The sequence below is a fragment of the Sceloporus occidentalis genome, unplaced genomic scaffold (genome assembly GCF_023333645.1).
Source record: "Sceloporus occidentalis isolate IW3139 unplaced genomic scaffold, rSceOcc1.0.p SCAF_1, whole genome shotgun sequence".
Classification (NCBI taxonomy): Eukaryota; Metazoa; Chordata; class Lepidosauria; order Squamata; family Phrynosomatidae; genus Sceloporus; species Sceloporus occidentalis.
The window spans coordinates 94324282-94347091 of record NW_028316981.1 but is presented as its reverse complement, the minus strand read 5'-3'; the positions used below and the strand labels follow the sequence as shown (position 1 = coordinate 94347091).

Sequence of the window (22810 nt, the reverse complement as noted above, 5' to 3'; positions counted from 1 at the left end):
AGGGTAAGCTGCTGTACCACCTCATTATAGCACTTATTTGCATTGCCGAACAAGGTCTGCATGAATAATTCTTTGTGCTCTTCCCTTGCCTCCTTTCCCTCTTATTATGCATCTAGATTTGTAACTGTTCATTTCAAAGCTTTCACACTCACTGCTTTAGGACACAAAGTGCCATGATAACAAAATACAGGATTTGTTTCTCTTTGATCTGACTCCCATGGGTCTTCTTTCCCAACAGATGATGAGCATCTGCTCCTAGAAACTGATTAATGGAGCATGATCTGGCATTAGCATATTTCAGAAAAATGTATTGTAGGTTCTGTCCTTGCCAGAGAAGGGTCATTGTCTTGTATACGTGTGACCAAGAATGAAAGAAAAGATCAGTGGTTACCATTCCTAGGAAAGGCCAAAGAATCAAAAAAGAAACTCCACCTTTTATTTTTGTGTCAAGGTACATCCCTGTACATTCTAGGACCCAAATGCAATAGAGATGAGAATAGTAGAGTCTCCCTTTTGGAAATGCTTTATTTTTCACTAGAATAGGTACTGATCATGCTACTGCTGAGAACTATTCAGTTCCTCTGAAGTATGGTGGGAGATAAATTATTTTGCTACTTATTAGACCGTGGTGGCTACATGGAAATTGTTCACATGCAGTATAATATCTTATTATTAGATTATTGTTGTTTGTTGTTGTATACCTTCAAGTCTTTTTCAACATATGGTGACCCTATCATAGGATTTTATTGGCAAGTTTGCCATTGACTTTGGGGCTTTGCCATTGCCATCATCTGAGGCTGAGAGAGTATCACTTGCTTAAGGTCAGCCAGTAGGTTTACATGGCCAAGCCGGATTGAACCCTGGTCTCCAGAATCATAGTCCAACACTCAAACCACTACACTGTGATGACTCTCTATTATCTATTATTAGATCTCATTTCTAGTATCTATTATTAGATACTAACTGCAAAAAGCATGGGAGAGTTTTTGTATTTATGTGTTTGTGCAGTTTCGACAGATAACATGGCTGCATCCTGATACAACATGGAACAAAATATGTTTAACCTTTTCTGCCTATCAGTCTACCTTTAGCTCAAATATGTATAGGTAACCCACATTTTTGTTTACATTATACATCTGTATTTATGGAATTGTATCCCCATTCAGTGAAAATATACATTGAAGATCAGAGTTATCTAGTAAGAGCAGCTTTGCAGTTGCATGAGGTTTGAAAATAGGTATAGCAAATATTTATCGATAACGTATTGCTCTTGGCCCATTCTACACAACCCACCAGTGATTACTTGGACACTGAATAAAAAGGAAGCTGCCTTAGACTAACCTGTAGTTTTGGAATACATTTTTGTTGCTGATATGAATAATGTACTATCCAAAAGGGGAAAGCGCCAACAGATTTGCAGTTTGCTGTGCAGTAAAGCATATGAAAACATTTCAGTAACTCACCAACATTTTTGTTTCTGGATTTCCTCCAACTAAGCTACTCAGTAGCTCCCCGTGCCAGATTTTATAAATAATTCCAACGCACAGCCTAGCTTTTCCTTCCATCCACTGTTCCATACAAATCATGACACTTTCCCTTCTCCTATTCTTTATTATTCCAAAACATTATTTCAACAAAAAAAGCAGTTCCCAGACCCTCAGCTTTCATTCTCTTATCCAAGGAATATATTTTTATATTTGTTTGATAGCTGATAAAAATTCTAGAATCCATTAATAAATTAACAGTAATTTTGCAGTCTCCTCTGGGGTACCACATTTATTCACATATCCAAAGACAGCATCTTTGTACCCTGAAACTATTCCAATTTGTTTTAATAAGTTAATGGCTGCAGGAAAATACCTCTCCCGTTCTTTAAGAAATAAAGCAAGACCGTGAACCTATAGACTGATTTTAACCACACTGGCACAGCTAAATACATTTCACCCTAGCATTTGATCTAAACTGTGGATGTTGTTGGTTCAACAAACAAAACAAAAGTCAGTGGAAGGGGAGACATCCATGATGAGTATTACTCTATAACTGTATACAGTAGGAATTAACTCCATTTGCTCAAATAATTGCTTTAGTTTCCTAGTCATTGAATTGCAAAATTGGTCTCCCATTTTAAACTTCTTTAAATTAATGAGGCCACTTGAAGTGGTCAAATGCATTCTCTGCATCTAAGAATAAAATACTCATTTGGTTTTATTGGTATTTTTAAAATTTATAACCTTAATAATCTTTTCCATATCCAAATGTTAGCTGTGTGTGTATAGATTGGTCCAGTGTCAAATAATACAATACTGTGGAATCTATTTCCTAGAATAGAATAGGATAGAACTGATTATTGCAAAATAATTATTTTGAGTACAAATCAGGAATAGATTCTTGTATCTGGTTACAAGCCATGAAGGAACACTGCTATAGAAATTCTCACAAACATTTGAACATAGTGTGAACATATGTCCTGTGTAATATGTTTTTCACATGTTCTAGAATACAGCTAATCCCTTCTGTGTGCATATCCAGTTTGTGAATATTCAGAGATTTTGCATAATAAAACATAAGAGTTCTCTTCTTTCCCCACATTGACTAGGTACATGAATATTTTCATGTATTGGTGTCTGACATCTGTATTTTGTTTTTCTGACACACAGGAAAAATGGAGCTAAAAATTGCTAAAGTAACATAGTGGAACCAGAATAATAAAATAAATCCATTGAAATTACAGAATATGATACAAGAGCAACAGAGAATAATTAAATATTGAGCTGGCAATGAATTAAATATTGAATTCAGCAAACTAACAGAGAAATGGTCACTAAGAGAAAGGGATTCTGGAACCTTGTAGGTTCTACCCCCAAGAGGGCAACAAGGACTTTCCTTTCTCCTAGTAGACCTTGCATTGTCTAAAAGAAGTTTCTAGGAAAAGCAAACAACAATAAATGAGAAGAATAATGAAACAGAAAATAGGCAACAACACCATCTAGCTTCATGAACTATTATAAATGCCTGGGGGGGAATTGACCAGGTAATTTTGACTTGTTCCCCAAAAGAATATAACTTCAGCGCTGATCAAAGTTTTTTACAAAGAGAGTTCCACAACTAAGGAACCATAACACATGGTGTAAACACATGTATAGTGTAACATATGAACACCCATGAAACATATTCAGGGTGTAACATGGGTGTAACATGTGAACATCCATGAAGCATGCTGGCCATATTTGTTGTTTGCTGTTGTGTGCCTTCAATCATTTCTGCCTTATGGTGATCCTAAGGCAAAACTATCATGGGGTTTTCTTGGCAAGATTTGTTCAGAGAGAGGTTGTCATTGGCATCCTTTAATGCTGTGAGAGTGAGACTTGCCCAAGATCACCCATAAATCAAATTACAATAACATCCAAAATCCACAAAACAGTAATACCTTTATTACAACCAACCAAAATGTCCAAAATACATGATGCAAGCTTTCAAAGCTCCACTGGCTTGATGAAGATACATTTATGGGAGTATACATTTTCCCAAAAATAAAAAAAATTTTAGTCCCCTAGGCTTCTTGTCCTGGGGGACCTCAACATCCCTTTTGAGGCCAGTGATATTCCAACAGGTGCGGCTCGGGAGTTCATGACTACCATGACAGCCATGGGCCTGTCTCAATTAGTCTCAGGGCCAACTCATTGTGCTGGTAATACTCTTGATGTGATCTTCAGTACGGACATGGAGGCTCCGTGGGTAGAGATTTCTAATGTCTCTCCCTTGTCATGGACGGATCATTTCCTGGTTGAGGCTAGAATCAAGGCTCCTACCATTAACCCTCCCGGGGGTGGCGGACCTATTAGGATGGTCCACCCTCGAAGGCTGATGGAACCCATAAGGTTCCAAGAAGCCCTAGAGGGGTATACGACTGGCTCTGACGGCGACTCTGTTGATGCCCTAACCGACATCTGGGATACTAATCTCTCTAGGGCTATACACAGTATCGCTCCCAAGCGTCCTTTCCGGCCTGCTTCCAATAAACAACCCTGGTATACGGAAGATCTCAGGGCAGGGAAGCGGGTCGTGCAACGACTAGAGCATAAATGGCGAAGACATCAGCGCTTGTCTGACAGGACACTCCTTCGCTCTCATTTGAGAGCTTATGGAGTGGCAATACGTGCAGCAAAGAATTCTTTCTATGCTGCATGTATTGCGTCCGCAGAGTCGCGTCCGTCAGAGCTGTTCAGGGTTGTGAGGGAGCTAACTCGGCTCCCTCCCACTCTGAGCCCTATTTTGGAGCCATCTAAAGCCTGCTGTGACGATTTTAACAACTTCTTTGCGGATAAAATCTCTCGGGTAAGGGCTGATCTCGACGCCAGTTTTTGTGCAGATCCTACAGGAGAGGTGTCCGAAGCGTCCGTGGTCCCTGTTACACTGGATCACTTTGAGTTTGTTAGTACTGATGAAGTGGACAAGATCCTCCGAAGTGTTAGGAGGACGACTTGCTCTCTTGATCCCTGTCCCTCATGGTTGACAGCTCAGGGGGGAGATGTGGTGCGACTAATGTTACATCACATAATCAATACATCTCTAAGTGAGGGTCAGTTTCCATCTAAATTAAAATTAGCAGTGGTTAAACCCCTGCTAAAGAAGCCCTCCTTAGACCCCCTGCTTCATAATAATTATAGACCCATCTCGCTGCTACCTTTTTTGGGGAAGGTGATCGAGAGAGCAGTCGCCTTCCAGCTTCAGTCGATCTTGGACGACACCGATTTTCTGGACCCATTTCAAACCGGCTTCCGGGCGGGCTATGGAGTTGAGACTGCCATGGTCGCCTTAGTTGATGATCTCCGTCTGGGCATGGACAGGGGGAGCGTGTCCCTGTTAGTGCTCTTGGACATCTCAGCGGCCTTCGATACCATCGACCATGGTATCTTTCTGGGACGCCTGAGGGAGTTGGGAATTGGGGGCACTGCTTTGCAGTGGTTCCGTTCCTACCTCTCGGGCAGGTCCCAGATGGTGGAGCTGGGGGACTGTCGCTCCGATAGGAGGGCCCTGACATCTGGTGTCCCTCAGGGAGCGATTTTGTCCCCTATGCTATTCAACATTTACATGAAGCCGCTGGGAGAGATCATCCGGAGACATGGGGTGCGGTGTTATCAGTACGCTGATGACACCCAGATAATTTTCTCTATGTCTCCGACTGATGCAGTAACTAAGGATGGCATCTCTCTTCTAGATGCCTGCTTGGAGTCGGTAATGGGCTGGATGAGGGAGAACAAACTCAGTGTGAATCCAGGGAAAACGGAAGTACTGGTGATAGGTTCCCCGGTTTCTGGTGGTGAGATCTGTCACCCGGTCCTGAACAGGGTCACGCTCCCCCTGAAGGACTCGGTGTGCAGCTTGGGAGTACTCCTTGATTTGTCGCTCCAGCTGACTTCTCAGGTGGATGCGACGGTCAGGAGTGCCTGTTATCAGCTTCGGCTGATACGCCAGCTGCATCCCTACCTGGACCGAAAGGACCTAGAATCTGTTGTACATGCTCTGGTAACCTCTCGATTGGATTTCTGCAACGCGCTCTACATGGGGCAACCCTTGTACCAAACTCGGAAGCTGCAATTGGTGCAGAACATGGCAGCTAGATTGGTCGCTGGTAGCTCCAGGTCGGACCATATAACACCTATTTTAAAAGATCTTCACTGGCTGCCTATTCGCTTCTGAGCTCAATACAAGGTGTTGGTTTTGACCTATAAAGCCCTAAATGGTTTGGGCCCAGGGTACTTGGAGGACTGCCTCTCCCCACATAATCCGCCTCGCACACTCAGAACTTCCGGGACTAAATTGTTGGAGGTCCCTAGGTCTAACCTTACACGGACCTCACAGAGGGCTTTTACTACTGCTGCCCCTTCACTTTGGAATAAGCTCCCTGCAGAGCTTCGCTCCGCCACCTCATTAGCTGTTTTTAAAAAACAGTTGAAAACATATCTATTCCAGCTGGCCTTCCCACCTTAAATTGTCTGTTTATTCTTCCTGCCCCCTTTTTTCCCTTTTGACCCTGAATCGATGTAACTTTTTTTTCATTTTTCTTCTGTCCCTGACATGTGTATTTTCCTATTTTACTGTTTTCCTGTTCCTGTTTTTTGTAGTAATGGTTTTAACTGTTATAATGAATTTTAATCCTGTATTGAAATGTTTTTTATAAATTTTGTAAGCCGCCCTGATCATTTCTATGGAAGGGCGGGGTAGAAATAAAATTTATTATTTATTATTATTATTAAAATAAAAATGGGGGCTGGGGCCCATATAAATGACTCCAGATGTCACCATGCCAAGCTCAGAGGCAGAGGACAGGTCCTCCCTCCATTCCAACTGCCACCACCCTGCCCTTGGAGGGAGAGAGGAACCAGCAGTATCTGCTGGACTTGATCCCCTTCCCTACTGCCATTCTCTTTTGTGTCATGTCTTTTTAGATTGTAAGACTAAGGGCAAGCAACTGTCTAATTAATTTATAAGCCACTCTGAGAGCCTTTGTGGTAGAAGAGCAGAGGATAAATATTCTTTAAAAAAAATGCAGCCCATGGGCCACACTTTCCCATCCATGCCACTTTTGACATCAGGTGGGAATCATGTGGTCCTCCAGAGGTTTCTAGATTGCAGTTCCCAGCATTCTTTTCTACTGCCTAGCATGAGAGCAATGCAGACAACTGAAGACCAGAGCTTAGGGATTTATTTGTTTGTTTATGCACTTCATTTCCCAGAATTCCTTTGTCAGCATGAACCATGGCTAGAGATGTGAAGGCCTGGGGAAAAAATGGAAAAATTTGGGGGGAAAGCTTTTTGGGGGGGTTTGCCCCCCCCCCAAAATTGAAAATTTGAAAAAAAGAAAAAATCGATTATGGAATGTTTTATTTTAGCACAATAAATAAAATATTTAAGACAAGGTGTTAATATATTCTCCAAATCATTTCTAAATAATATGCACACTATCAGATTATTCTAATTTCTGTGCACTGAATGAGAAGGACAAGCAAATCCTAGCTTAACAACTGAACTCTTCAGTGCAAGAGCAAGATGCATTTGTTCCTATAGGGGGCAGTGAAAGAATCTGGTCTATGTTTGAAAACACAGTAAATCAAAAAATGAACTGAAATGTGAAAGGGTAGAGAAGCTTGTTTCAATCTGGGTAAAACTTCAGTTTTTAGAAGTCCATGATAACGGTGATGATTACAAATATAATGAAGCAGACACAGAGGCTGAAACTGATACTGGTAAACAGGGCTGCATCTGCACTGCAGAAATAATGCAGTTTGACACCACTTTAATTCCCATGGTTTCATATAGGAGTACATCGAACTGGCCCTAAAACGGGCCCAGTGCGTTCTAAAATGTGTGCGCGCGCGGGCACATACAGAACAGGATGGGGCTAAGTATCCCATTTTACCACACACTGGAATGCCGCCTTTACCACCGGGCGTTCCAATTGCGTCCCCGTTCTGATCCAGAGGGCATCATTTTTTAGAACGCTTTAGAACAGTTCTCAGAAATGGTGCCCTCTGGAACAGAATGTGGACGCAATTGGAATGCCCAGCAGTAAAAGGGGCATTCCAGTGTGTGGTAAAATGGGGTTCTTAGCCCCATCCCATTCCGTGCACGCCCATGCACGCGCATGTTTTAGAATGCACTGGGCCCATTTTAGGGCCAGTGCAATAAACTTCATAGTCTGGAGTTAAGCCATATAGGGCCTTATAGTTCATGACTACCACTTTGAATTGTGCCCAGAAATGAACCAGCAGCCAGTGGAGCTGTTTGAACAATAATATTTTATGTTCCCTGTGACTAGTTCAAGTCAGCAGTCTGGATGTACCTGAAGAGGACAGTTTTTGGACCTTCTGGAGGTAGCCCCACATAGACTGTATTAAAATAATTCAAACAGGATGTAATCAAAGCATGTGTCACTGTAGCCAGATCTGAATCCTCAAGAAATCAGTACATAACTGGCATGCTTCACTCCTGGCCACTACTGAAACCTGGGAATGCAGGCTCCAGGTTGAATCCAGGACAACACACAAATTTCAAGTTCTTCTCTTGTTTGATGGGGAAGTTTGTACCTTGAGATTATGGGATTGGCTGCAAAGGAATGGTAGAAGGTGTTGGAGTAGCATGCTTCTGAAAACTGCAGAATGAAAGTGGACTTGAAATCCAGTGAGTGTTTCTTACTGAATGAGATGTAACTCCAGAACATTTCACTGTATGGTCAGAAAACTATATTCACAAATGGTTTCATTCTCCTGTCTGGGCAGTGATAATTCATCCTTGTCAGATGTAATTTATCCCAAGGCCTCATAAGCATACATCAGAGACATGCTGTTTTTCCCTTCAGCATCTAGAAAAGCCAGTGTGGGAGATTTGTTTACCTTTCAGAACTGCTGAGAATATGTATCATGAGACAGAAAGGTGCAGCAGTTCTGCTATTAAATGGGTATGTGATTAGCCTAGTTGGTGAGAACCCTGTGCATACCATGCTATGGCTCATATACATATGGTAGTGCTTTGGAAATACAATGTTAGATTGCCAGAAAAAAGTGACATTGCTGAAATTGCTTGCAATATGGCCTTTGGCTAATCAATGTATGAATTTATGAAATCTTTATGGCTCAGAAAATATATTTATTAAAAAGTTTACAGAGTGTCAGAAAGCTACCCTTTTGATCACTGGATCAGGGCTGCAGCAACCACACCATGGTCCTGATCTGGCATTTTTCTGGTCCAAAAAGAAATGGCAAAACAACGCTCATTTTTGCGGTAGAAAAAAGCTGCCCTTTCCACTGCTGCCACAGCTCTTCTTCACTCTTGCAGCATGCAGTGTCTGAACACCACACTGCCAGAGAGCCACAACACTGTTCACCATCTAGTCAGGCAGGCAGTGTGCTGCCAGCTTGGGGGTGCCATCGGGGCATGCATCATCTAAATGCTGCGCCCCCACGCCACCCCCAAGCCAGTGCTTACTGCCAGTCTGTTTGCCCCTTAGTCTCAAAGGTGCTACAAGATCTCTCTACATACCACAGATGTCTGTCAGCAGTCCAACAACATCCATTTTGACCAGCACAGTTTATGGGGGAAACATTCCTGTAGAGAGAGGGAGAACAACAGACATCTGGAAGGTGAAAGGAAGTGAAACACACTGACCAGTTTCTTTGGTTCTAAACCAAGTGGCTGTCATCATGAATGGACTGAAAACTGGTGAACAAACTGAAACTACATCCAGACAGGAGAAAGATTCCCCTGGCCTTTTGAAAGGCAGATCAGAGAATTTGAGTTGTGTCATTTGCTGGATGGGTTACATTCTCCCTGAATACACAGATTCTCAGTTTTCAGTATACTGCAGGCTTCTGTGGTAGCTGGTGGTTCTTTGTGTACAGCGTGTGGTCTATGCACATTCCTGGAGATCTCAGAAATGGCCATGATGCTACATGCCTTAGGGCCTGTGCACATGGGCCAAAAGGCCTGTGCCCCATGCTCACCCTTGCATTGTCTTGTCAGGATAACACCAAATATTAACCCCGGGCCAAGACAAGCGAGTAAGACATAGTCCAGCGAGTAAGACATAGATCTGGTAGATCTAGCTCAGTTTCAGCCCAAAGGTCCTTTAAACCAGTCTAAAATTCCCAGCTGTTTGCTGTGAATTTTCTAGGAAATTCCACAGCAACAGCTGGAAGACTGGATAGCCCCATGTGCCATCCTCTGTCATATCTGATGAAAAGACCCCCATCTCAGCTTCCAATGTGGAAACAGGGTGACTGAGAGTATGAGTTTAGCCAGGCACTGTGTTTTTACCCTTACTGGCAATGATAGGTGTCTTCTTACCAGATGCAATAGCGAGGTCAGGTATGGGGTCAGTAGCGGATCCATGAGGCGGTGATGGGAGAGCATATAAAAACCTGCCTGTTGCCACACCAGCCAGGGAACTGATCTGGGGGCCGGAACCAGGGCAGAATAGCATGGGCTTGGCCCATACTATCCAGCCCATCTGCTTAGGATCCTAGTTACAAAATGATTTGGATTACTATAATATGCTTTATATGTGTTTGCCACTGATAACTGTTCAGAAACTTCAATAGGTCCCAAAATCTGCACCCAGACTGTTGACCATGACAGAGGGAACAGGATGCTCTTGTTACAACAGCTCCAGTGGCTACTAGTCTGCTTCTAAGAACAATTCAAAGTGCTAGTTATGACCTAAAATCCCTAAATGGCTTTAATTCTGGAGAACTGCATTTCCCTACACAAGCCTGTCTAGGTCCAGATGAGGTATTTTTCTCTCATTCACAGGAACATCTGGTAGGATATGAAAGTGGGAATTTTCTGTGCCCATTTCCTCCAAATGCCCTCATTTGACAGGCATTAATCCTTTATTATCACATTTTTTACTAGCTGCTTTTAAAATGTCCCAGTTTCTCTCTCTTCTTTGCACATTCTGCCATTGTCCTTGGCTTAATTTAGGTACTGCAAACTGAGCTCAAAGTACAAAAGTAGTTTGCACACATTTAGGATCTTATTGATTGGTTTATTAATTCGGTTTACTTCTCCCGGTTTAAATTTCAATTCAGTTTTTAAAAAAAAAAAAATTAAGTGCTCTTCATCTTTTGTATTTTGAATGGCAGTTTTAAATGGTTTTGGGTGTTACAGATAAGTTGATTGTATTTTAACAATTATTTTATTTCATGCTTTATCTATAATGTATTTGTTTTTATTTTCATGCATTGTTCGTGTCCAAGGTGGTGGACTGCAGGATGTTAAATAAATCAGTAAGACAGACATCCCTTCCATATGTTCAGTGTTAGTGTGAAAACAGACTCTATGCAGCTTTTCCATGTGATCAGAAACCCCAATGTGTTCAAGGTCTGGAGAAATATTCAGCATTCCTTCAGCTGTGTATGGATACTCCCCTGTCATAATGACATTGAATATGTGGAGACGAGAGACAGAACAAGAATGGGGTTGCTCCCCTTCTCCTTTGACAATGTGGGGCAGGAGGTGATCTCTATACTACTAATATATGTGATACAATTAGGTGAGGGGAAAAAAACATATAAATGTTGATATTCTAACATACATGTGTAGTTTCTTTTTGAAGAATGTATGAGTGAGTGAATTAGTTCAAGCTCATATTGGTTAATGGGTGGCAACATGCCTGTACCCATATCAGCAAGCCTGCTGGTTACCTGCTACCATTGGCTAATATGGAGTAGAGAGATCCACTGGAGCTCCAACCCACAGATGGCTAACCTGTCAATGTGGCAGGCTCAGTGTATGGCCTACAAACAACATGTAAATGGGACCTTTTCATAGTAGATCCTCTTTGCAATACTGGAAAGACATCACTAAGCTGGTTTTAGGCCCCAAAAGAAAATTTGGGCGTATGTCAATTGTTTTAATCCTTGCAGCCTGGCAAAATTCCCAGTTTGTACTGATTTTTCTTTCTGTCACATTGAAAAAACAGCCCCAGTTTGATTGTGATTAATTAGTTCCTTCAAATCTGTGCCATATTGGGACTACATTGCCCTGCAGAATGTAATTATATTTAATTGGGAAACAGAGCATCATCCATATATATATATATCCATGCATACAGAGAGAGAGAGAGAGTTTCAAAAGACCTTTTGGATTCTTTGTAAACAAAAGGCTGTGTTTAAAAGTGTAATTGTGATAATGATAGTATCTCCATTGCACACTAGTATTTGTGTGTCATGCTGGTAGTGGCTAGAAACGGCATGCTGTGTTTTTGTTGATTTAGGAGTTATGTTCAATCAAGTACAGGAAATCATACACTGTAGTAAGGCAGGATTGCTCAGTTTCACATAGGGCTGAGCAATCAGTACATGTCCTGCTACACAATAGCAACCATTAAATAGACTGTAATTGTTGCTTCAATAGATACCAGTAGCGTTTGGCAAGAATCCAGAGTTCTATACATGACAGACGGATGATGTTGTGTATTGTGTTTTTCTGTAATACTCTTGCTTGGTCTAACATACCCTTAAAAATAAATTGTACTATAGATTTCTCAACCCAAAATACATACTGGAAACAGAGGAGTCCCCACACCCATCCTTGCTAAACATTTAGTGATCAGCATAGAACTTTAATTTAGGCTGGTATTTAGTTTCTTCATGTAAAATATATCCCTTTTCTCTGTTTAGTCTTCTGACATTAGTACAGCTTGGTTTCTCTTTTTTATTTATTATCTGGATGACCACTGATACTTGTGCTGCTTTGGGTCTATTAACAATAGCTAACCTCTTTGACTGATAGGAAGTGGACTTGAGTATTATTCCTCTGAACAGTTCTGATTGAAACAAAAGAGTTCATGTAATGGGGCTGTGTAATTAGCAGCAAAATGGATATGGCAGTTGGTAGAATCCTGGGCCTGGATATGAGATCTAGAGCTGCATCTGCAGTGCATAAATAATGCAGTTTAACATTGCTTTAAATGCCATGGCTCAATGCTGTGGAATTCTGGGGTTTGTAGTTTTGTGAGGTATTTAACCATCTCTTGTCAGAGAGCTCTGGTGCCACAACAAACTACAAATCCCAGGATTCCATAACATTGAGCTATGGCAGTTAAAGTGGCATCAAACTGCATTATTTGTGCAGTGCGATTGGTTAGCTGTAATGCTCATTGGGTGATCTTGGCCAACTGACTATATCTGGCCACAATCTGCCTCACAGAATTCTGAGGATAAATGCACTGAGAAAGTGGTATGGGATTTTCCCCCCATGAGATGTCTAGCTCATTATTTTGACTAATGAATACTAAGAGGTAATTTTCTAAACTACTTCTCTATATCTTGTTTTTAATAGCACTTGATCCATCCAAAGACCCATGTTTGAAGGTAAAGTGCAGCCCACATAAAGTATGTGTCACTCATGACTACGAGACAGCCATTTGCGTAAGCCGCAAACAGCTAGTACACAGGTAAGGATGTGGTGATTTATGATTGCAGTTAAATACTTCTGGTTGCTCTGGAAAACATCCCAGGATCGTAGCCTACCAATGTGATCTTGTGACAACAACTAGATATAGCTGTTTCGCAAGGTCAGTGAGAGCAAATGAAGTCTTTGTTCTCATCCTGAAACTGGGGTGAAGGTTTGTTTCCTACTGTTGCAAGAATCATGTTAATCCCTTGCAATTGTTGAGCTGGTGGCTTCATTTCCTTTGACAGAAAGGTCAATGTGATTGCTCCAGCCAGAATGGTGACTTCCTTTTTCACCCCAACATCCATCATTGCAAAAATGACAAGCATCATTTCTCATTTTTCTCACACACTGCAAATGCTTTTTGCAGAGAGGCAAAAGGTTGTGTTACAAATTTCCCCTCCTATCTCAATTTAACTAAAAGGGTTGTTCCCAGGTCAAGGTGTAATATGAGGATTGTTCCATCTCACCTATTTTGGGATAAGAAACATTTAATCTATCCTACTGGTTGATAGACAGCCAGCATGGAATAGGGGTTTGACTATTGGACTAGGACTCTTGAGACAAAGGTTTGAATCCCCGCTAGGTCATGGAAAACCACTAGGTGAACTTGGGCAAGATACACTCTCTCAGCCTCAAAGGATAACAAAGGCAACTCCCCTCTGAACAAATCTTGCCAAGAAATCCCATGATGGTATTGTGATAAATTCGAAACAACATGAAGGTACACAACAACAACACTTGCTACTATACAGAAAGTAGATGTAGAACAGAGTGAAAGTTAAGCCATGGAGCCACAATGACTAAGGACGAAAGATCCTGGGTAGCCATGTTGGTCATATTATTATAATTATGTTTATTTAGCAAATATAGCAAACCCAATCAAAAATCCAAGTTAAGATGGTATGGAGGGGCATATCTTGCACCTTCTCCTTCTGGCCATGTGGCAACTAGGAGATTCTCAAAGTCCAGGAAATTTAACATCCATTTGCAACACAAAAAAGTACTTCCTTTGCAATCCAATAGTCTCCATTCTTTATGAGGCCAAAGACTTTTTAGGGGGTTCCTTTGTAGGGGGGAAAAAGTAAGTGAAATAAATAAATATACAGTGAGCCCGTGCCATACGTGGGCTCACTATAGGTGGCTTCCAGCTTATGCAGAAGCCACCAGGAGAATGAGCAAATGGCAAGCGTGCCAATGGCCATGCAACATGCATGAGCCTTATTATATCTAATGGGGCTCAAGCATACGCACTTTTTGCCTTATGCAGGGAGGTCCAGAACTGATCCCCCGCATAAGGCAAGGGCAGACTGTATAGACTTCCTGAAAGCTTGCAAATTGTTGCAGGCTTCTGATCTATTAGGTGAACTGGGAATTTGCACATGGTCCTTTCCTGGAGCTGTCTCCTCAAAACTGGAGAATTTCTACTCTTGTCTCCAGTCTGAAGATGACCCATATACCCTACACACTACTACATTTTCTTTAACTTTGAGTTGAAAATGCACATTTTTAGAGAAATTTAGGCGCATTACAGACCGCCCAAAACGGGCGGTCTCGCGCCGCTGCCAATTGCTGCATCCGGGAACCGCAGCAGCCAAACCGCACGGTTCCCGGGCACAGCAAGAAAGAAGCGCCAAAATGGCACTTCTTCCTGTGCCCCGAAAGCGGCGCCGCAAGGTGCAAGGCGCGCACTCATGGCATCACTTCCGCAGTGCGATGTCCGGACGCTATGTGTCCGCGACATCAAAATGGCAGCACCCATCTGTATAGGGCACCGCCATTTTAACACACTCAATACGCATGAGGGGCAAGGCGCATCAGGAAGCGCCACCCCTCGTGCGTAACGACGGCGCCTCATGGGCCCGTCTGTAACGCACCTAAGATCCTGAAAATAAAATGAGAGAGAGAAAAGGAAGACTATTAATGTATAGATTTGCCAGATGTTGAAACTGGAGACATACTGTATAGTAGTCTCTAGTCCATCAACCATGAAATATCTAACTGTATATTCCTGATAGTCACTCAGAACTGCTAGATCCCTTGTTGAGGACCAAAAAGGCAAATGTTCAGTGTAAACTCATGTGTGTGTGTGTGTGCATGTGCACAAGCATTTTTAAGATCTGGACAAGTTCCCAGATGAAACATCTGTCTCTGCAACCCGCATATCAGAACCTTCTGTTGACTAGGGGCAGTAGACAGCACTAACAACTCCATTTACTCAAAAGAAGTGGAGTTAATCTTTTTTTTCCTTTCCAAAAAACTATTTAATTCAACTCGTTAGCTAACTCCCTGTGGCATATAAAAGCTATAAAATCATTTCACCCAAGCATGCAAAACTGTCTGCATCACTCCTAATCTACAGGGTATTTGATCCAAGCTGTGCCTAAAAGGAAACTCAGGAAGGAAAGATACTAACCATTGCAATAATTTCTGACTCTTGACTCTTTTAAAGAACTGAAGTAGGAACTTGGGCATTACAAATTAATCTGTGTCTGTCCTGTTTAGCATTTTTGGATGGGAAGACTGAGTTGAATAGTGTGCTACTGCTAGTTATTTCTATTTTGGATTTGGTTTGGGTTTTTTTTTGGGGGGGGGGGGTTAGAAGCACTATTTGCATTTTCTTTTATGATGTGTTGAACATGGAGCCTATAAAATTGGGCTGTGTCTCATTAATCAATTTCATCTCATCTCTTGTACATCTCCATGTTTCCCTCTTTTTATGTTCCTGCTTTGCCAGAATTTTAATTAAGAGTTGGCTTATATCCAAGCACTCATTTAGAGATAGTTTCTCCATATATTAAATATCTGACCCTTGCCTTTTTATAGCTAAGGCAATGTGAAATACATCCTAATTGTTGAGACATTTTTATTTAATTCTCCTCAGTCTATACATGAGATGCCACTTATAGTTAGAATATACGAGCAACTTAGATTTATTCATCTGATATATTTCAACATAGCAAATTCTGAAGTTGGTATTTATGTGGGCTGGAAACAAAAAAATAAAAATATTTGTTCATTTAGACCAATTTTCTCAAACATGGCAATCTCCAGATGTCTTGGGAGAACATGCATGGGCAAGATAGCATGACTTAACTTCACAGTATCCTGGCCATTTATCTGGCCCGTTCGTGCCCCTGGCACCCACCTGGGCTTCTGTGACTATGGATAGGTGTTTGGATGCCAGTTCACCACCACACTGTGGAGCTGCCGCTGCCATTCTCTGTGAAGACCCCTGCCATGACTGGTAAGGTTGAAAATGGGGTGCATGGCAAGCCGCCCCCTTGCAATATCATAGGCCATGGCATAGGCTATCACAGAGAATGAAAGCAGCAGCAGATAAGGGAGCATGCAGCTGTCATAGTGGATTTTCTGGGAAACTCCACCACAAAGAGAGTTACACATTATTAAGAGCTTCAGTTTCCCCATAGCTTGTACATTAGATGACTATAGGCATTAATTGTTTTTTACCAATGAAGGGGTATTTGTGTTATGATTATTGCTTTGTGGTCATTGTGATGACAAGCAATGGTTCTAATGTAAATGCCAGCTTGTTTGTTTGTTTGCATTTCATTACTCACAGTTCCCTCAGGTATCCAACCCAACTCGCACTCATCTGGGAAACAAAAAATGGCCCTAAGGCCACACCCCCCAGAATGGCCATTGACCCATCCTCTCAGCCAGCAAGGAGGAAGGTGAAAGGTGATGGAGAAATCCCCATTCCAGGAACCCACTGTACTACCTATCTGTCCCACCAACCCTAACCATGTGGGCCCCTCTCCCTCCCTTCAAGCTGGCCTAACCACCTGCCATCCTAAGGCTGGTCATTTACTACCACACTATGAAACAGGCCAGCAGACCCACCTCCAATCCTGAAGTGCAAGGCATGATGTACTCTGCACCTTATCCTCCCACTCTCCTAGGGTTGACCATATCCTCCCACTATAAAGGCCATGGCCAGTCCTCCCTCTCACCACTACCCCTCCACATGCCCATCCCACTTTTTTCTTTAATTAAGCTTTTCATGTTAAGCAGGGAAATTCTTATGGGTGGGGGTGTATGTCTTTAAAATGGTTCTACATTGTTTAATGTGGCATTTTTAATTGTTTAAAATTTATTGTTAAATTTTTTTAATTGATTCAATATATGAGCTACCTTGGGGTGAACTCTGAGAGAAAGACAGCATGTGTATATACAATTAGTAAATAAATAAATAACTGTCCCCCTAGTTTTTATCTGAAAAGAAGAGAAATATTCTAAATCCCACTGTTGTAGAAACTTATTTAAGAGCATTATGCTTCCATAGCCATATTACAAGTTAAATCCCAACAGGGGAACATTCACACTGTTGATAAATTTATGCAGCTATGCCTTTCATAGAGGTTTTTTTTTAAAAAAAAAAATTAAGCCTTTATTTTAAACCTAAAGAGATTAAAACGTGGGATTAGTTCCTTGGGGAGCTGGTCAGAAACATTTGGCACTTTTACAGTCAGGGGAAAAGATGGCCTGTTTAATTAAAATATTATCATTAAATACACAGATGAAAAGGCAATGATATGTAGTCTTCCTTTCCGGCCACCTTACCAAAATGGCCCAATTTATATAAATTTATATATACACCAAAAGTAACGTTAGTAGGTTCTGATATTTATGGGTTTTAAAAGCTCTGCTCCCCCCCCCCTTACAGTTGCATTCAGTCTGAGATGATCATGAGGAAGTTGCTTTGGAGGTCAAGGGAAAAAAGGTATTACCAGACATTTAAAAAGAAAAAAAAACCTCAACAGAGAAAAATCCAAAGCTTTATAATAGCACACTATCTTTTGTCTATTTTATAAGATGGCCAGGCAATTTATTACTATGCACTGGAGCTTCAAATTTTATGACAAAGGAAATAATAGCCACCAAGAAATATGAACTATATGGTTCCTTCCCCTGCTGATAGAAAACTGCAGTAAAATTTCTGTTGGGTAGGTTCCATTTAGACCTATTTTTCCAGCAATTTTGTTCATTCAAATGCCCTTGAGAACTTTATAAAACAAGACAGTTTATCTCTACAATTGGCCTGTTTGAAATAGCTGCATTTGATAGAGATTAACTTGACTGTGAATATATAGTGAGTTACTTGTTTTTATTTCTGTATTGATCTATGAATGAATTCAACAGTAGGCAAGACTGAAGGTATTTTTTTGAACAACATTATCATTTTCTTTTACAGAAATAATTCAAGTTCACTATTAATTGCAGGGAAGGGCAACATGAGCCACTTTAATATTAGAGACATGACTGTATACAACATATAATAAATGGATGTTCTTAGTATCTATCTTTGGACAGATCTGCTATTACCAAAAAATACAAAGGTTATATTAGTAAATATGGACTAACATTCTTTATGCTTAGGGAGAAAATTAAGATTATGCATGCTGTAGTAACTCTGACCTTTTATTGGTTTAGGCATGCTTCACTAAGCAACCTTCATAATTTATTATTGCATGGTTTGAAGATATACTACTACTACTACTACTACTATTATTATTATTACTATTCATCTTAAAATAGGTGTCACTTATTACACCTGTCAGTTGTCAGCTTGAGGAAGCAATACAAAGTCTGTGAGGTAACCCAGAAGGTTCTCACCATCTTAAATCTCTGCATATTCATTCTATACTTACAGAATCTAAAACTGGAAGAGAGGAGCATCCTGGTATGTCTCATGACTGACTGTAGGACAGACCTGATTCTGTAAGGCAAGGTCAGAATAACCCATGGCAATGGCATCCCTGTCCAGGATGTCACCCGATTCAAGGGAGGGATTCAGTGGGCTCCAGGCCATACCCTTTTCCTCCCTGCCTGGCACTACATTACCCGTGAGTAAAGCAGTGTTGGGCAGGGAGGTGGAGTGCACTGGGTCCTCTTCCTCCTTGCCTAGTGCCACATTACTCATTAGTAAAGATCCACTGGGCAGGGAGGTGGGCTGTGCTGGATCCTCTTCCTTCCTGCCATGTGTCATAGAGGGGCACTCAGCTGGGTTTCACCCCTCTTCTGGGGTGTCACCCGGTGCAGTCTGCAGATCCACACACCCATAGTGATGCCACTGACCAATGGTAAAGGGCCATTAGAGAGAGACCAGTTTTATTTACTAGTCCTGTAATACTCATGATCGTGAAATGCTAAGAGACTGTTAATTCCTCAGAACCAATGGCCAGAATTCTTGTTGATAAAGTGGTACATGTCCCACTCACTCGAAGAGAAAGGTGGTATATACGTGTAATAAATAAATCAGGTAGTGACAACAGGAGGGGAAAATACCCAGATTAGAACAAGATAAGATGTTGGAGTAATAGATTGCATCCACACTGCAGAAATAATCCAGGTCGACATCACATTAACTGCCATTGTTCAATGGTGTGGAATTCTGCAATTTGTAGTTTTGTGAGATATTGAATCTTCTCTCTCAGAGAGCTCCAGTGCCACAACAAACTCCAGATCTCAGAATTCCATAGCATTCACTCATGGCAAGTGAAGTAGTGTCAGATTTTTTCCACCACTGGAAATCTCCAGGAGAAGTTCAACCACTAGTGTAGTGCTTGAACAGGATGCTGACTTTTCCCTCCAAGATGAGGGGATAGGCAGCACAGTGGCAACCAAGGTTCTGTGTAAGAAAGTTGATGCATATTAAAGGAGAAATCTCCACTTCACATTTATACTGATGACATCTGAACTGATAGAGAGTAATGATGGCAGAGATTTAGAGTCACGGTTGATAGCCCAGCGTAAATGTCAGCCCAGTGTATGGCAGCTATGAGAATGATGAGTTCAATGGTAGGAATTATTAGAGAAGCAATAACTAAATATTACATTACTGTAATGACCTTAAACAGATCAATGGTGCAGCTGTTTATAAAAATTCTATGTACTGTTCATGTCATAACTTGAAAAGAAATTGTATCACAGAAAAAGATGCAGAAAAGAACAAGGCAATGAAAAAAATTGTTTTATTTTATTATATTATTTTTTGCTGGGAAAGGTGGAGAAAAGGAGAAGCAAAAATGTCCATGGATACATAGCTCAAGGGTTTCAGGTTAGGGAAAAACATAACTAAGGCGAACATCATAAAAGTTCACAAAAATATGCACAATGTGGAAGAAGCGGACAGAGAGAATTGCATAGTCAAAATTCAGAATTCACATGAGCAGAATTCTCTACTCATCAGAGGCTATTGTTGGAATAAAGGTAATGATGCTTTTCTCCTTCCTCTTGCATCTCCAGAAAATTGCTTCCAGAGAGTAAGAGGTCCATAACTAATAGTCAAAGGGTAATTGAATGGGGAAAAGAGATAGATGTGAACAGATCTAATCTGAAAACTTGACTCCTGCCCAGTGATTCTGTTCTGCAAGTGCTTCTTCAAATTCATATTTGCCTTAGAAGAAGAACATGAGGTTGGGAGAACTTCACTTACTAAGTACAGTTTTATTGTGAGAGGAATTTGGTTAACCAGTTTGTCCTGATTCATTTATACAACTTGGACCATCCAGCTCTAGTTGTAAGGCTGTGAAAATAACTGATCATATTACCTTTCTATTCCCAAGTCAGTGTCACTGTTAGGTCAACCTGAAGAAAGGTTTGATATGAGAAACAGGATTTCCATGTTTAACTGCTGAAAATTCCACTTTTTGTTCTTTTTTGTATTTATAGTAATGACAACTTTAGTTCTACTGCTGCCAATAATACAGTAATATTACTGACCATAATTCTGTATTTTTTTTCATGATTGCCCATATTTGAAGTTGGCTAGGCAATCCAGAAAAAAATTATTCAGTGTTCACAAATGACCACAAACATTGTTTAAATTATTCTTTATTTATACAATAACCTATTTAGAAGAGATTCAACATGTATTGGTGTTTGTGCTGCAAAAGCTACCAGACACAAATGTGTTGGGCAGATGAGTCTTTATTACTGCTAATAAAAGGAAAGGTGTTTTTTTTTTTTTTAATATTGGAATTTATGTTTACAAACAATAGGTTTTTATTAAAGCCTTTCTTCAAATCCTAGCATATGTACTATACTGGTGGAAAATATTTTAATGTGCAGCACAATAAAAATACCATTTGCAACATATATTATAAATATATTGAAATATTTCATTCATAGGACAGATCTCGCTCTCAAGCTGGGCTGGTTTATTCTTTTCTTTGTGCTGCTGCCTTGTGTTTTGCCTTGTGGGTTTTGTGATGAGAATGAAATAGAAGGAAGGAAAATGTGCTTTCTATGAAAAATCAAACACTTGCAGCATTCAGATTTTTTGAAAAAGAAGGGCAACAGTAATAATTATTTTAATTACATTTTAGAATTTGTAAATACCTGCTTTTAAAAAGTCATTTTAGTGGAAATCAGCTAATTTAGAGATTCTTTCAAATTGTAGTTAATTGGCTTGCTTTTTTTTTTTTTTTAAGTAATGATCCAGTAGTATTGGAAAGAATATAAATATAGTTGAAAAATATGTTTTTTGAGTTGTGGAAAATCCTATTAAGAATCTTGGATTCATGAGAATCTTTGCAGTTCAGGTTTTATTCTGTGCAAGGTGGGCTTTTTCTTCAGAAAGCACATTTCTGTTGGCGTTCTCCTGGTGCCTATTTTTCTGCCGGAGGGAAGCCACAGCCACCAAACTGCATGGCTTACCGTTGGCGGAAAAAGAACCCACAAAAATCACAACGAGTGCATCTCCACCGCAGCTCTATACAGCTCTATACTCCGTGGCTCTATATGTATACAGGGCACCACCGTTATTACTCCCTCATTACATGCTAGGATTGCAGGGCATGTGGCCACTCCGCCCCCAGGCAACCCTAGCACGTGATGAGGCCCGGTTGTACTGGGCCATAATTATGTTTCATTGCAAAAACAAAAACAAAAAAAACCTGTGGCTTTGTGTACAGAAAATGCTACTTTCTTCACTAAAAGCACATATGAAGATTTTTTCCCTTGATGGTAGGATCTGAACTAATGAATTCAAACTGCAAGTAGGCAATTCTAGCTAACCATTAACCATAAATTCCTGATAGTAAGGACTAGTGAACAGAGGAACAGACTGTTTCAGAAAGTGATGGAATATCCATTGCATGTTTTTAAACTGCATCTGAATGGCTTTCAGTCATTGATGTTTTAATCTGTTGGATTAATTGAATTAGATATTCCTTGGAGTTGCTTTCAACACTAAAACGTTGTTCTCCTTTTAAAATGGGAGGACATGAAGGAAGACCTCCACCACTGTGGTGCTCTTATTGTGGAATGCCCTCCCTTTGGCATCCCAACTGACTCCAACATTGGTTTCTCTCTAGTGTCATGTTAAAATATGGCTTTTTATTACAACCTTTGGGGACTGTTTACTTTGGAATGTACACGTACATTCTTTTAAATTGTTGTAGTCTGTAAACTTGTTTCAACTGTTGTCTTGTTTAATGTTTTTGTCTTATTTACATTATTTATGGCTGTAATCTGTAAGTACCATGTTTCCCTGAAAATAAGACACTGTCTTATATTTATTTTTCCTCAAGAAGACACACTGTGGCTTATTTTCAGGGGATGTCTTATTTTTATTAAGTATGGTACAACAGTCTACATTTATTCAATTATGGTTAAGTCGTCTTCGTCTGGAACATCATCATAACTCTCCAAACGTGGAATTCCATCCTGAATTTCTTGCGACTCCATTTCCTTTAGAACTATTGCCCCAATCTTTCTGCTCCCTTCCTGCCCCTTTCCATTCCACACTGTGCCTATCACTATATCTTATTTTCAAGGTATGGCTTATATTGCACAAATGCTTAGAAATCCTGCTACAGCTTATTTTATG

General features: G+C 40.6%; 1 protein-coding gene across 2 annotated transcripts in view; it reads left to right on the top strand.

The window, feature by feature from the left end:
• The window catches only part of SPOCK1 (SPARC (osteonectin), cwcv and kazal like domains proteoglycan 1), a 684049-nt gene that overhangs the window by 403396 nt on the left and 257843 nt on the right, over positions 1-22810 (top strand). For both annotated transcript variants that reach the window (XM_089529606.1, XM_089529615.1), the window contains exon 4: positions 12841-12955. In XM_089529606.1, the coding sequence (XP_089385732.1) occupies positions 12841-12955 (115 nt within the window). The remainder of the gene's footprint in view (positions 1-12840; positions 12956-22810) is intronic.